General features: G+C 42.9%; 1 protein-coding gene across 2 annotated transcripts; it reads left to right on the top strand.

Moving 5' to 3' along the window:
- The first annotated feature begins 1343 nt into the window (after positions 1–1343).
- Positions 1344–7270, top strand: LOC308247455 (SLA class II histocompatibility antigen, DQ haplotype D alpha chain-like). Of its 2 annotated transcripts, none has more exons than XM_080666594.1 (5): positions 1344–1543; positions 5397–5645; positions 6090–6371; positions 6622–6795; positions 6973–7270. In XM_080666594.1, the coding sequence occupies exons 1-4, from the start codon at positions 1462–1464 to the stop codon at positions 6774–6776; spliced, it is 768 nt and encodes a 255-aa protein (XP_080522720.1). In that variant the 5' UTR covers positions 1344–1461; the 3' UTR covers positions 6777–6795; positions 6973–7270. The 2 variants fall into 2 exon arrangements, with proteins under 2 accessions (XP_080522720.1, XP_080522719.1); XM_080666593.1 differs by having other exon boundaries at positions 1375–1564.
- Positions 7271–15275: the final 8005 nt, after the last annotated feature.

Here is a 15275-nt window from a genome sequence, read left to right as displayed (position 1 = left end):
GTGGACCTTGGTCACATCAACAAAATATCAATGTTTGATTAACTATCTGGGGACTATAACCTAGCTGACACATAAAGCTGATCATTAACCTCAGGGTTTGGGCTTGTAGGTGGTCTTGGGAAAGATTTGAGAAATAGAGACTTTGTCCTTAATTGGATTCTGTTAGGAAGTGGGTGCTGGGGTAGGTAGTTCTATAATTAGGCATCTTAATACATCTTACCTGGAAGACAATACTGAAGCTAGAGCTCTAATTGCTAGAGACGCAGCAGTCAGCTCTGGCCCGGTAAGCTCCTCTGGATATGCCAAGGTTGCAGGTTCAATCTCCGATCACATACAAGAAGCAACCAATGAATACATAAATACATGGAACAACAAATCAAACTCTCTCTCTCTCTCTCTCTCTCTCTCTCTCTCTCTCTCTCTCTCTCAAATCAATCAATTAAACATAAAAATAAAAAGGAGCAGCAGTCATTCATGTTACCTGGGAGAGAGGTGTGCTTGGCCATTTTTGTGGCTCAGACAATGTTCATGTTCTGGTTATTTGGGTCTGTGAGAACCAGTGATACCGAATTTTTGGACTGGAACCCGGATTCTTTGTCCGCCGGAATCAAAGAATGAATCCACGGACAGAAAGTGGTACAGCAAAGATGGAGATTTATTGAAGAGCAAGTACAGACTCCCACGTGGGGAGAGGGAAGAGTCCCACAGAATGGACTCCCATGTAGGGAGGGGGAAAAGGGTCCCACTGAGTCCCTCTTCCCTACTGCTTATAAAGGCTACAGATCCTGGTGCCTTGATATCCCCTCTGATTGGTCACTATTCCCTTAGACTGGTTACTATAGTAACTCCTGGGCTGAAAGGTTGAACCTCACATGGGACACGTGAGGTTCTCCCTCCCTCCTCCCCTCTAGGCTTTCTTCTCCTCCTTCTGAATGAAGGGCTTCCTTCTCTTTATTTTGTAAATGTGACCTTTCTTGGCTACTTCCAGTTCCCTTGTCTTGTGTAAATATACCTGTTGCTGCCTCCTTGTCTATGGAGATGTAACTGCACCTGGCTTCCTTGTGTTATGGAAATGTACCTTCTCCCAGTCTGCAGCCCCATGCTTTTCCATGAACCCCAATTCTAAAAAATCCCTAAGCCTGCCTATGTGTCCCCCTAAAATTCCTGCTTCACCAGCAGGCACACACAGGAGAGGAGATTCATGGAGAATTCCCTCAGGTCCACTCTGAGCAGAGGCTGCATCAGAACCTTAGAACCCAGGGATTTCCCAGTCCCTGCCAGGCCTCCTAGTACACACTCTTCAACCAGCAACTGAGGTGTCATCACAGGGGCGGCTTCTGATTGGCTAGAACCTGACCTGCAGGGTTTGGTTTGGGTGTTTTTAGATTTCTTCCTCAGCTTGGTCCTCACCATTGCTCTACAACTCAGAGCAGCAACTGCTGTGACCACCTTGAGTAGAGGATGATCCTAAACAGAGCCCTGTTTTGGGGAGCCCTCGCCCTGACCACCATGCTGAGTCGCTGTGGAGGTGAAGACATTGTGGGTGAGTGCACCGCTGAGCCAGGTGGGGACTGGACTGGGGAAACAGAATTGCAGGGTGAAAAAGATAGAGATTTGCATAGAAACAATAGAGATTCCTCAAAGGCACCTTCAATATTAAGCAGATCCAAAAATTATGGTCCTTCCTCCTTTGGGAAACCAGAGTCCCCACCCAGTTTCTGCTACCTGAGCTCTTGCACACTGCACCAAGGCCATCATCCTGGTTCTAATATTGGATCTACGGCATTCATGCGTGATTGCCTCAAGATTAGGGATGTTTTCACAAATGGATGTTTTGTTACTAAAATTCATGAACTATTGCTCCCCAATTTTTCTGAACAACTTTTGGAGCTTTATGAATATTTCTCCTGTAGTTTACCTTGGGGTAAAGAGTTTCATGAATTATGTGTACATGTAGATATGAAGAAGGGTTCTTTGCTTTGTCTCAGATTCACATACATTTCCAAGCTGAAAACTGGCAACGATGGGGAGTGGGTAAGCAGCCCAGTGAAGGTCTTCAGACAAATCATTTTATCACGTGGTTTTCACTTAATCTCAGTTACCTCTTATGTGTCACCTTACAGAAAATCAAGTGAAATAGTTATTAGGTATGCTTCCAAAATAAGGAAGACCAATAAATGTCAATGATATTTAAAATTACTACTATTACAGGTATAGCTTTATAATTTTTCATTAACAAATCAGGGAATATCTTTACTTTTATTTTAAAATTTATGGTGAAAACTTGGTGAATTAAATTATATTAGCCTCATACGGCCTGTCCTTCACCGCATCTAAAGAAGCTCTGGAAGAGGAGGATTGAACATCCAATCATGGTTTGGTCCCCTGGGCCCCTCCACCTCTGTTGCTCACTTTCCACCCTCTCTTCTTCATTCCCTTACCCTCCTTTCTTTCCAGGATCCATCCCTGGCTCTTTTTCCTGCTGTTTTATTGGCATGAAGAGTGGGTTCGTAAAAGCAAAGTAGAAAAACCAAGCACTGTAGTTCAAAGGGGAAGTGAACTGGAGGTTACCCTAATCTCCATCGATGCTGTTAACCATGGCTGCCCCCAGGCTTTCTTGGTTTGGTAGGAAAGTTTCGCCTGCTTCTTCTCAAGAGCACGTCTAAGTCCCCTTTTCTCAATGTCACTGCAGAGTGCCCGGTCCAGCTCGACGTACCCCCACAGTGGTCACAGGGCCAAGGGCCCGCAATGCCTGTAGGGCCCCATGAAAATGGTTTCCTTTGTTTTACAATTAGAAGAAAAAATGAACTTTTAGGGTAGAAGAAACTATTCTAATTTAGCCTGGATTATATTTGCCTTTGTAGCAATATGGTCATAAAATATGATTTTTTAAATATTTTTATGGAAAAATAAAGGCCCCACCTAAAAAAGAGTTCTTAGGGCTCATGAGCCATAATGCAGCCCGGTCACCGCTGAGTCTAACTTTCACAGGATGCTGCTACCTTCGTGTCTGTCAGTCTTCCCCAAATCTCTGTCATCCTGGAGAATAGCGCGGACATTTGCTACAGTTTGAGCACCAGGAGCTCAGTGCTGGGACTCAGATGAAGAGACGTGCTGTCTGCCCCTGGAGGGGGCTCAGATTAGCGATAGGACAACACGGTGCCCAGAGCAGGGCCACTGCTGGGCAGGACAGTGGGCCCAGCGAGGCTGAAACTGAGAGTGAGTAGTTCCAGCTGTCACAGTGAGTCCTTCAGCAGCAGCGTGCAGCCAGGACACATGCAGATGAAAAGGATAATCACATATATTCATGTTTGTAATGGAGTCAAGAGGATTCGTTACAAGGATAATGAGGCTTTAATGGAGGGTCTTTTAAGTGGCCAGCCAAGGCAGTTTTCTGGGGGGGGATGAATACATAAACTTGCATAGAGGACATTTGCATGGAGGGGCTGTGATGTAAAAATATTTCTCTCTTTTCCGCGGCTAGAGGGCGGGTCCAGTTCCTGAGTAGAGGAGCTGGGGATTGAGAAATAAAAGAAAGAGACAGACACAAAATGGAAGGAAAAAGCTGGGAACCGGGTGGGACCACTGCCCTCTTCTGCTGGAGAGACAGGGACCCAGAGCCCATGCAGCATGTTTATTTTATACCCCGAAATACCAGAAGTTTCACCAAAAGTCAAGACAAAGGAGCTTATTTGCATTCTTGAGTAGGCCTAAGCATTCCTGGTGCTTGACTGGATTTACATATAAAAAACCCACTACCGGACACCTGGGCTGAAATGAAGGTCAAGCTGATAACACCCTTGCCTTTTTGGCAAAGCGTGTTCTGAGGGCGTGGTTTTGCCTGTTCAGCTGACAATAATTAAAGAATGCCCATGTGCCTTCCCAGGCACTCTCTACAGGGCTGGAGATCATAATGTGGTCAAAACTATGCTTAATGAGGGGACTTAGCTAAGAAGTTGGTAACTAAGCAGAAACTTCAAGAATGAACCGGAGGTGTCCAGGAAATCCTGGAAGATAATTTGAGGGAGGAAAGGGTGACATCTGGTTTGATTGGCAGGTGAGGTATTTGTGGAGGACCCAGCACAGTACACCTATTGGCTCTTTACTCACCTGTGATTTTCCTATTCAGTAAGTTCCTCACTGGCAGCATTTTACTCCTCGCAATGTCTGAAACCTTGTTGATACTCGGGAAGTAGGAAGGGAGGGAAGAGGAAACGGTAAAAGGCTCAGACAAGTTGTCCAGTCAGGCTCCCCAGGGCGGAGTCAGCTGCGCTGGCTGCCATCTGCTTTGGCGTCACAGACAAGTCCACTGCCCATTCGAGGGAAGGGCCAGAGTTTTCCTTGAGTCCTCAACAAGGTAAGTGTTGAGTCAGAAAAAGGAGAGGTTTAGTAACATCCTTCAAGAAAAAAGAAGAGGGGTGGGAAATAACAGAAATCCAAAATCTAATGAAGTTTCCGGTTTCATTTCAGAAGAAACCAGGTGCTCTCCTCTAAGGATCACCCTGTTCCAGAAGCAGAGACCTTAGCCCTGGCTGGTTGCTCAGTGGTTAGAGCTTCGGCCTGCACACGGAAAGGTCATAGGTTTGATTCCTGGTCAAGGGCAGGTACCTGGGTTGCAGGTTCAATCCCCAGAGCCACCTGTGAGAGGCAACAAATTGATCTGAGAGGTTTCTCTCTCTCTCTTTCTCCCCACTCCCTCCCTCACACTCTATCTTAAAAAAAATCAATGGAAAAAATATCCTCAGGTGAGGATTAACAAAACAACAAAAACCAAAAAAACAGAGACCTTAGAAGCATTGTTTACCTTTTATGTGTTTTGTGATATTCTCACTGCTCTTATCCTATGCTTTCTTATTCCCTAAAATAGAGGCAATTCTTTAAAAATGATATCAGATGTGCTTTTCCTTGTTTAAAAATAAATAAAAGGAGGAAGGAAACCTTATATAGCACATGTTCTGTTCTGAGCCAGTCCTGAGGGGAGAGGACCCACAATGAATGTGTTATTAACCGATGAAGAAATTGAGAGAGAAAATTTATGAAGCAGAGGGAGGTAAACTGAATCTCTAGGAAAGAAAGCTAAGGCCATGATCATTCATTCATTCCTTGTTCCGCCCATTTCAGTATTTATCCGTGCTGGGTGCTGAGCTAGGCGGGCAGGGAATAGCAGTGAACAGGCCTGTGGAATGCTGTTCCTGTGACAAGAGCAAATGTGGGAGTGGAGAGGCGGCTGGATTCTAACAGGACAGCCAGGGGAGGGAGCAGGTGCTGGGGATTGTCTGAGGGCTGTGCCGAAGGTGCAGCACACAATGTTTGCACGTCCATTTCTTGTCACTTTGTTTAACGAGATCCTTTCTCTCCTGTGTTTTGCACCTCCCTGCTCCCACCTCACTCATCAGCTGACCACGTTGCTGCCTATGGCATAAATGTCTACCACTCCTACGGTCCCTCGGGCCAGTACACCCATGAATTTGATGGAGACGAGGAGTTCTACGTGGACCTGGACAAGAAGGAGACTGTCTGGCAGCTGCCTATGTTTAGCAAATTTACAAGTTTTGACCCTCAGGGTGCACTGAGAAACATAGCTATTGTAAAACACAACCTGGACATCATAATCAAACGCTCCAACTCCACCGCTGCTCCCAATAGTATGTGTCCACCATCCTGTCTCTTTACTGAATCAACCCTTCACACCAGGCCTCACCTCCTTCTTGCCTTGGATAGATTTCCTTCACTCTATAAAATGCTCTCCTTTCACAGAGTCCCAGATCTTCTCATGGTATTTGCTGAATTCTCAGCCTCTCCTTTCTTACAAATCACGTATTTCCATGAAATACAGATTCTTGCTCCCCTGTGCAATCCTCGACTCCTTCAAGGACGGGTCCCCTAGACATCCACCCTAACAAGGGGCCCACAGAGAGAAGGGCGTGGGGATGACCTGTGGGCAGTGTACCGCGGCTCACAAGCAGAGGGAACAAAGGCATCTCCACTCTCCGATAGGGAAACGTTGGTGGGAGGCCCCTCCAGGATTCAGGGACCCTCAGGGCAGAGCTGCCCACGATTCTAAACCCAATGCTGCTTTCTCACCATAGAGGTTCCTGAGGTGACGGTGTTTCCCAAATCTTCCGTGGAGCTGGGCCAGCCCAACACTCTCATCTGTGCCGTGGACAACATCTTCCCTCCTGTGATCAACATCTCGTGGCTGAGCAATGGGCACTCGGTCACACAGGGTGTTTCTGAAACCAGCTTCCTGTCCAAGAAGGATCATTCCTTCCTCAAGATCAGTTACCTCACCTTCCTCCCTTCTGCTGACGACGTCTATGACTGCAAGGTGGAGCACTGGGGGCTGGACCAGCCACTCCTGAAGCACTGGGGTGTGTATGAGCCCTACGCCTTTGGTGCCTTCTTTTCTCTGTTAAGTCAGACACTGCCTTTTAGCTCCTAAATCTCATGGCCCAAAGCCTCTTTTCTACACTTCAAGGATTTCTAATGATTTTTTTTATTATTCTCCCTCAACCTGGAGCCAAGTCTTTGTAGAACCAACACCACCCCTCCCACCCCATCTTGTACACATGCTGTGAGCCAACCTTCCACATTCTGACCTCCATCACCTCACTCCCACAGAGCCCGAGATTCCAGCCCCCATGTCAGAGCTGACGGAGACAGTGGTCTGCGCCCTGGGGCTGGCCGTGGGCCTCGTGGGCATCGTCACAGGCACCATCTTCATTATCCAGGGCCTGCGCCCAGGTGGTGCCTCCAGACAGCAAGGGCCCTTGTGAGTCACACACCAGAAGGAAGGTAAGGATTCCCATGTGTTAGAGCTGGGACCGGGAGACATAGCACAGGAGGAAGGAGAGTGGGAAGAGATTGTGGACACAGCTGTGGTTGAAAGTCGTAGTAGAATTGGGAAACAGCATGAGGATAGCACAGGAGCCCCTGAGACCTACGAATCTCATGTCTGTCCTGTTACTGCAGGTACGTTGCCAACTTAAGAGCAGAAGAGTGGACATGCTGGGTGACCTGGCACTATTCGCTGGCCAAGTCCATCATAGTCCTTCTCTCCTCCAATACCCCTCCTGCCATCTCTTCTCTGCAACTTAAGGTGCTGTGTCCTCTCAGAGTTCACAAACCCTTGGAATTCTCCCCCGCCGGACATTTTTTCTTTTCTCAGCCGTTACCTACTATGGAGACACCTGGGATATGCCTCATTCCTTGTGGCCCTGACCTGATATCTCCATGGAAGCAATAAATTCCTTTAGGAGGCCTTTTATTGAATTTTCCCCTCTTTTTTATATCACAGCTGACTAGGACATGGCTAAGAATGGCAAACCCTCATGCTTCAAGCCCCTTCCATTTTATTTTACAGATATTTCATGCCCAGTAACAAAAGAGCAACCAAATATACCCTGATAATATTTTGATAGCTTATATGAGGTTAAGATTTCTCTCTTCATTTGGGTCCCACCCTTGGCCACTTCCCCCCTCCCACCCCCTCCCACTCTGCCCCAATTCAGGCATCAGTGAAGATGATACATACCCTCTGCCCTTGGTGCAGTTGTGTTACTGTAATATAGTTTTTTAAATTTACGATAGAGAAGTTAAGGAAAGAAAATATACTTTTGGAATTTCAAAAGTAACAAAAGTCAAAATTTTTTTCTCAAAACATTAAATTTGTAAAATTAATGATGATATGAGAAACTTCTCTTCCTCGCCCTTGAGGAGATAGGAATTCTCTAGGCAGGAGAAAAATGGAAGTCAGTCAGGAGGGCATTAGAATGGGGCGATTATGCGGTTTCTGAGAAGGGCCAAATGGCTTTGTCCTTACTTAGGTTAGTAACAAGTGGGAAAGGGGTGGGAGTAGAAACCACAGGCACACAGGGTCCCTAGATACAGGTGTAGCTTGCCTCGCCTGCTGGATGAGTCCTGCTGGCTAACCTGTGGATTTTCCTGTGCCACCCTGGCATGCGAGGGGCACGGGGTGAGTGTGGCTGCAGGGTGTGTCCAGGCAGGTAAGCCCAATCAGCATCACCGGATCGCAGTGCACCTGGGAGCAGCAGAACAGCCCACTACCCCCGCCCCGCCCTCTGCTCCTGGCTAAGGAAGGGGAGCCTATGAGGGAGAAAGCGCCCCGGTCCACAGGGATGAGATCATGCAGCACGGTGGGTGCTGGCCTGCTCTGGATTCACTGTCTCCCAGTGGAAACCCTGGCAGGGAGATGGACCCGCAGAGGGACGCTCTGGCCTTCCGGTGCGTCTAACACTTCACTCCTGAGCCTGTGTGTGACCCGACGTGGAGCCATTGCCCTTTGCAACTGTGTTCCCCGCGTTGCCGCTGTCTTTCCACCCCGCATGACTGCATTCACACATTGTACCTAGGATGGCATGATGGAACAGCCCCAGGATATACAAGGCTGTCCCTGTCCATGCCATCTGCCTCCGGGAGCTTAACATGTAACTGAGAGAGACAGATACTAACAGAATACAGCATAGTTCAGTACAAAGAAAGCTAAATCCAAATCCAGGACTCAGCATGTTATAGCTGGTATTTTAAACTTTATAACACTGGGTAAAGTATCTAACATTCTGAGCCATATTTTTCTCAACCACAATGTGGGAATAATACTTACTTTGCAGAGGTATTGACAGAATTTGAATAATCTTGATATACAGGCAGTGGCTTAAGCTAGTGTACAAATACCTTGCTAGTGCTCCCTTCAGCAGCACATATACCAAAATCGGAACAACACCGAGGTTAGCATGGCCCCTGCACAAGCATGACACACAAATTAGTGAAGCATTCCATGATCTTTTACATAGATGCCTAACCACTGTGCTGTACACCTGAAACTAATATAAAACAATATTGACTGTCAACTGTAATTGAAAATTAATAACAAAAATTTTGCTAGTTATAAGCATAATGCACTTATTAAAAACAATGGATCATCTTATATGAAAGGCACTTTAATGATTTAGGAGATTCAAACGTGTGGGAACCCCTTTCACGTCCCGTGTGGTTCAGGGCTCCGGTTCAGGGTTCGGGTTCTGGAGGAGGCCGCACACAAATAAAAAAGACTAGAAAAATATTAATTTGGGAAATGGGGGCCAGGCGGAAGCCCACCTCTAGTGAGAGGACTACCCCTTGCTTTGGCCTTGCCATCCCTTTTATTCAGGTTTGGGATACACCCATTGCCCTTAGGCAGGCAATTCCAGTAACAGGCAGATTATCTTATCAGTAAGGATTTACATGATTATTTGGTGGGGAAGATGCTTCAGCTACCATTGTCTCAATTAGATAGGGAGTGGTTGGCTCTGACCTTTCAGAGCTTCAAGGTTTGACCAGCCTTCCAAGGTTCCTTGTCCACACCTTTCTAATTAGTGAGACAATGATCGGTTTCCGGCACAAACGTGAAGCTCTGGATGAATTTCTTTTCATACATTAATTGGACGATTGTTTTCTTCTAGAATGAGAGAAGCTGAGATTGGGTTAGGCTGAGAGAACAGATAGGGTAGAGTAGCCAGTGACATATTATTGGTGAAGGGGTTGCTAAGAGAACTCCTAGAGCAAAAAGTTGTAATATGTGGCTTTTGTTTTTACTCTAATAAAAGACATCTCCCTTCCTTATGGCCCATAAACTTTTAGTCAAGGAATGTTATATGCAATATATTTTTATGTATGCCTACTTTAGGGAGGAGATGGGAAAGATTCAAGAGAAAAAAGCTACGTGGGTAGAAGTAAGAGAATAATTAAAAATCTACACTAAAATTAACACATGCAGGGAATCAGAACCAGAGCACCGTGACAGTGTAAGTAACAGAGCACAGAGCATTTTTAGGGCCATAAAGCAATTCTGTATGATGCATAATGGTACACACATGTCATTATACCTTTGCCCAAACCCATCTAATGTACAACACCAAGAATGAACCCTAATGTAAACCATAGACCCTGGGTGATAATGATGTGTCAAAGTAGGCTCTTCAGTTGTAACAGATGTAACTGATGCAGGAGGCTGTGCCTGTGAGGGCAGGGTGTACACAGGAAATCTTAGTATTTTCTGCTGAATTTTGCTAAAATTACTACAAAGTGCATTGAGCAAAAGATCAGCAATTATGATCCCAAATGTATAAAATAAAGATATTAATAAGGAAAAACATATAAGTCACCTGGAAATGCACAAGTGCTGAGAAGAGTTTTAAATTTCAATGATTCATGAGGTAAGAACTCCATATTTTGGAGGGGTGTGTGTGTGTGTGTGTGTTACTATAATATAAGGGTTATATTGAATGTCATTATGACCAGTGTCCCAAAAAGACACAAATTCTGCGCTACTCAGACTCCTTCCTCATGAAGTACTTGGAAAAGCAAACTTATTGTTGTATTTTATTAAAGGAATTTATTTTTTAAAATTTCATATAATTTTAAAATAGTAAAATTAACTCTAAAAATAAGAGCAATCAATTATTTTTATCAATTGGAAATTAAAAGGAGGATCATTATATAACATTACTGTAAACAAAGTTGGAAATCAGTCCTTATTTTTAATTATGTGATTCTTGAAATTTTTGAGTTATTTGAATTATTACAGATTTTGTACATAAATTCTGACTTCATTAATATGTACTATCATACCACTTAAAGGTAACATAATTTTTAAATTACATAAAATATATCATGTTTGTATTTACCATATAAAAAGTATGTATTTTGAAGGATTAAATTTTTTCTTAACACATCAAACACTTTAAAGTTAAACGGCACGTAATTAGCAGTCAAAAGGTGTTAATAATTGGTGTTAGTATTACTTTCTGGAGCTCAGGGCACAATTTCATAGTAAGTGACATCACAGGATGCCACTAACAAAATCCAGACTAGGGGCAGTTCCACTAGGCAAACAACTGTTTCTTCAGCAAATAGCTTGCAAGGCAGACTAGAGGACAGAGAAACCACACATTTAACAAACTGAAGAAACATATCGACCAAATGCTAGGCTCTGTTTGGACTCATAGTCAAACAAAACAACTGTTGCAAATATTTTCTGAGATGGTCAGAAAAACAACACTGTGTTAAAGGGTTATTTATCTAATTTTAGGTGTGGTAATGACATGGTGCTATGTTGCTAAAAAGCCATTATATTATAGATTTTCACAATAATCTATTATGTAAAACTAGAGGTCCGGTGCACAAAATTTGTGCACAAAGGTGGAGGGGGGGAGGTCCCTCAGCCTGGCCTGCACCCTCTCCAATCTGGGACCACTGGCTCCTAACCGCTCACCTGCCTGTTTGCCCCTAACTGCTCTCCCCTGCAAGCCTGATTGTCCCTAACCGCCTCTGCCTCAGCCCCTGCCACCATGACTTTGTCCAGAAGGAGGTCCAGAAGATGTCTGGTCTAATTAGCAAATTACCCTTTTATTAGTATAGATTATATGATTTCTGAGATTATCTTCAAAATAATGCAGTGAGCATGTAATATTAAGTAATTAGTATACAAAATTTCCCATGAATTGATCATTGTTAAAGGTTGACTTGTACATGGCACTGTTCTCTCTACTACTCTATAGTTGAATTTTCCATAATTCAAAGAATTTTTAAGCAAGGAAGCCAAAATATAGGCAGAGAAGCATTCTGTTTGAAGATATGTTGGTTTGAAGGTTTTCCAAATTTTTATCACACTTAGGAAACCCTGAGTATCCAAATTCAGCTGTAGAATATAGAACCTCAGAAACATAATCATAAAAAATGTGTATGCTGCCCAAGTGGCTCAGTTTGTTGCAGCGTCGTCCCAAATGATTGCAGGTTTGATTCCTCAGTCAAGGCACATACTTAGGTTGTGGGTTTGATCCCTTTTCTGGGTGTGTGTGTGAGGCAACCAATTGATGTTTCTCTCTCACATCCATGTTTCTCTCTCTCTCCCTCCCCTTTCCTCTCTTTAAAAATCAATTTACAAAAAGAATGTGTAAGCTACAAGGAATCAAAGAAAATCAAATTAACATTCTCTTTATTATTGGCTGGACTAAGACCCAAACTGTGTCAATATATTCATTAATTAAAACAATAATGCAAAAATGATCATTGAATACCAGTGTTGTGATACATACCATACTATATATTCTGAGTATATTAACATAATGTGAAAACAAATACATTCAGCTTTACAAAACTTACACTTTCAGAGGGAAATATGCATATATGAAATAATTTGACAAACATGGAATTACAAATTCTGAAGAATTTATAAAGGATAAGAACAAGGTAATGTGAGAGAACATTGCACAAGAACCAAATATAATAGTTTAGAGGAGGCTTGAATAAATGTCTGTTGAGATTAAATAAGATGGTATTGAGGAGGGAAGAGTAAATATTTGAGAAAATCTTACAATATGAAAGGGAAGACTAGAATAAAATAAAATGAAAATTATTGATGTAGTAGAGAAAGTTTATGTAAAAGCAAAGAAGTTATTTAGAATCCTGTGGAAACCCCTTTCACGTCCCACGTGATCCAGGGTTCCGGTTCAGGGTTAGGGTTCTGGAGAAGGCTGCACACAAATGAAAGAGACTTAGAAAAATATTAATTTGGGAAATGGGGGGCCAGGCGGTAGTCCAACTCTAGGGGGAAAACTACTCCTCCCTCTGGCTTCGCCATCCCTTTTATTAAGATTACGGGACACACCCAGGAAACTCCAATAGAAGCTAATCACTGAATTTAGGACTAACAGGTGGGGGCTTCAATTAAGGTTGACCAGCCCTCTGAATTCCCTGTCCACAGCTTTCTACAATGGTTGGCTTTCGGCAGAATCCTTAGTGAAAAAACATTCCATCTAGTAAGTAATAATAGAGAGCTAAGAAACTGGGAATTTTAATTAAAAGTTTGGAAACTTAAATCAAGGAAATCTCCTTGAAATGAAATAAATAAAAAGAAATGTAATATATGGTAGAAAAGATAAGACACAGACAATGGCCCAGGAAGACCAATATTAAGTAACAATGCTAGAGAGAGAAACAGAGAAATGAAGGTGGGGGGAGGGGAGGAATTTATCAAACAAATAATATGGGGAAATTTTCCAGATATAAAGGACCTCATTCTTTACATAGAATGGAACTTTCAGATATTTAGCAAAATTAATGAAAAGGACTTATTCCTAAATACATCATTTTAAAAATTTCAAACCCTCAAGAGTTAAAGGAAGATGATAAAATATCCAGAGGGAGAAAACAAAACAAACTGACAAAAGACAAAAAGTCAGACTGCCAGATACTCCTATCATTAAGATAAAGAGAAAAGCCTGAAGTTCTACAGGAAAATTATTTTCTATTAATGAATGTATACCTTTTTGAAATCACAATCAAGCATGAAGTAAGAATAAAATAATGTTAGACATGAAAAGATATAAAATCTACCTACTCATCAAAATTATTGGAATTTGATTAAGAATATGACTTCCAAAGTGAGGTTGTTAATCAGGAAATAGGAATGCACTTGAGGAGTGACATCAGTAACAGCTGAAAAAGAGGTCTCTTGTTCATATCTCCTCTTGAGAACAAATTGCACCCATCCACAAACAAAAGTGCTTTTTTGGTAGCTATGGGATCCAGCACCATATGCCAAGGGACCTAGGAGGAGTCTTACCCACTCATGCATCATGTAATGGGCATACAGACCTCGTTTCTCCCGGACTCTACAGTGGCCTGTGAACTCCAGCCTCTCAGCTGTGGCCTTGGGCCTCTGGAGAACAGTCTTGACAATTACCTATGGATGAGAGAGCTTTTGTGGAAGTCCAGGTTTCCAGCAAAGAATCCAGCACAATATTGGAGCAAAGAAATATGATTTTGGATGCACTGGAGAGGGTAAGAGGATCAATTTGACTTTACCTGCATCACCCCTCAACCAAGGCAGATGCCCAAGTGACCCATTTCTGTCTCACCCCATTCAGAATGCTGAGTGGTGAGCTATGACTAGGGATGAGAAGCTAAGAGAGGGGCAGATGGGGCTCTTGGAGGATATTGAAGGGACATGGATCCTACTAACTATGTCATGAACTTCATCAAGAAGCCCAATCACAAGCCACTGGTGAGTCTCACTAGTAGATCCCCCCAATTGGCCTACACACACCCTCAACACTCATGGGCCTCAACCAAACACTCCCACCCTGTGGCTAGCTTCCTGTGTGAGATGCTTATAACAGGGAGAGCAAACTTTGCCAGACAACTAGTCAATAGCACAGAAATCCAACCTGAAACCATGGGCCAGGGAGAGAGACAAACTTGAGCTTCAGACCTGCCCTTAGGAAATAAAAGGAAGGCTATCAGCACCCGCCTGATGTGTTGCAGGAGTAAGAGAATAGATAGAAGCTTTAAAATTCTGCCATAAGAGGGAGCAAGAAGCTTGTCGTGTCAGCATCACTCCTGGGGCTTAAAGAAAGTATTTCTCTCCTGAAGTTACTGAGTAAAGACAGAAGGAGGTGACTGCTACTTCAAATGCAAAGAGAGCAATTCAAAACTTCAAGAAACATGAAGAATCAAAGTAACATGACACCACCAAAGCATCAAAATAATCTTCTAGTAACCAATGCCAAGTCACAGAGATCTGCAATTTACTCAATAAAGAAATCAAAATAGCTGTTTTAAAGAAGCTCAGTGAGCTATGAGAAAACACAGAAAGAGAATTCAACAAAGGCAGAAAAAAAATTCAAGAACAAAATAAGTTTAACAGAAAGATAAAAATCATAAAGAAGTATCAAACTGAAATTTTGCAGACAAAAATACAATAAAGGAAATGAAAAAAAATGCAACAGAGAGCATCAATAGCAGAATGGTCAAGCAGAAGAAAGAATCAGTGAATTAGAAGATAGGGACTTTAAAATTATCCAGTCACTGCAGAAAAAAAAAGAATATAAATAATGAAGAAAGACTAAGTGATCTATGAGATACCATCAAAAGAAACACTGCAAATTACTGGAGTCTGAGAGGAGAAGAGAGGGAAGGGGGCAAAAGCTTATTTAAAGAAACAATGGCTAGGAACTTCTCAAATCTGGGGAGAGACTTGGATATCCAAGTTTATAAATCTCATAGGTCAAAAACAAACTCAACCTAAAGAAATCTTCTCCACGACACATTATAATATAACTGGGGGAAATCAAAGACAAAGAGATAATCTTAAAAGCAGCAAGAAATAAGAAGTTTGTAACTTAAAGGGAATTACTATAAGACTATCAGCAGATTTCTCAACATAAACTTTGTAGGCCAGGAGAGAGTGGAATGATATTTTCAAATTGCTGGGG

This window comes from Plecotus auritus, assembly GCF_963455305.1.
Source record: "Plecotus auritus genome assembly, chromosome: 4".
Lineage (NCBI taxonomy): Eukaryota > Metazoa > Chordata > Mammalia > Chiroptera > Vespertilionidae > Plecotus > Plecotus auritus.
The sequence above is the reverse complement of the archived record's forward strand: the minus strand, read 5'-3'. Positions and strand labels throughout refer to the sequence as shown.

What these genes read in the sequence shown, in the direction of transcription:
- LOC308247455 (XM_080666593.1), top strand. Translation starts at nt 1,462, where the DNA reads ATGATCCTAAACAGAGCCCTGTTTTGGGGAGCCCTCGCCCTGACCACC. An exon ending in CTCCACCGCTGCTCCCAATA is followed by an intron (nt 5,646 to 6,089) that starts GTATGTGTCCAC and finishes TTCTCACCATAG; the next exon opens with AGGTTCCTGAGGTGACGGTG. An exon ending in GCCACTCCTGAAGCACTGGG is followed by an intron (nt 6,372 to 6,621) that starts GTGTGTATGAGC and finishes TCACTCCCACAG; the next exon opens with AGCCCGAGATTCCAGCCCCC.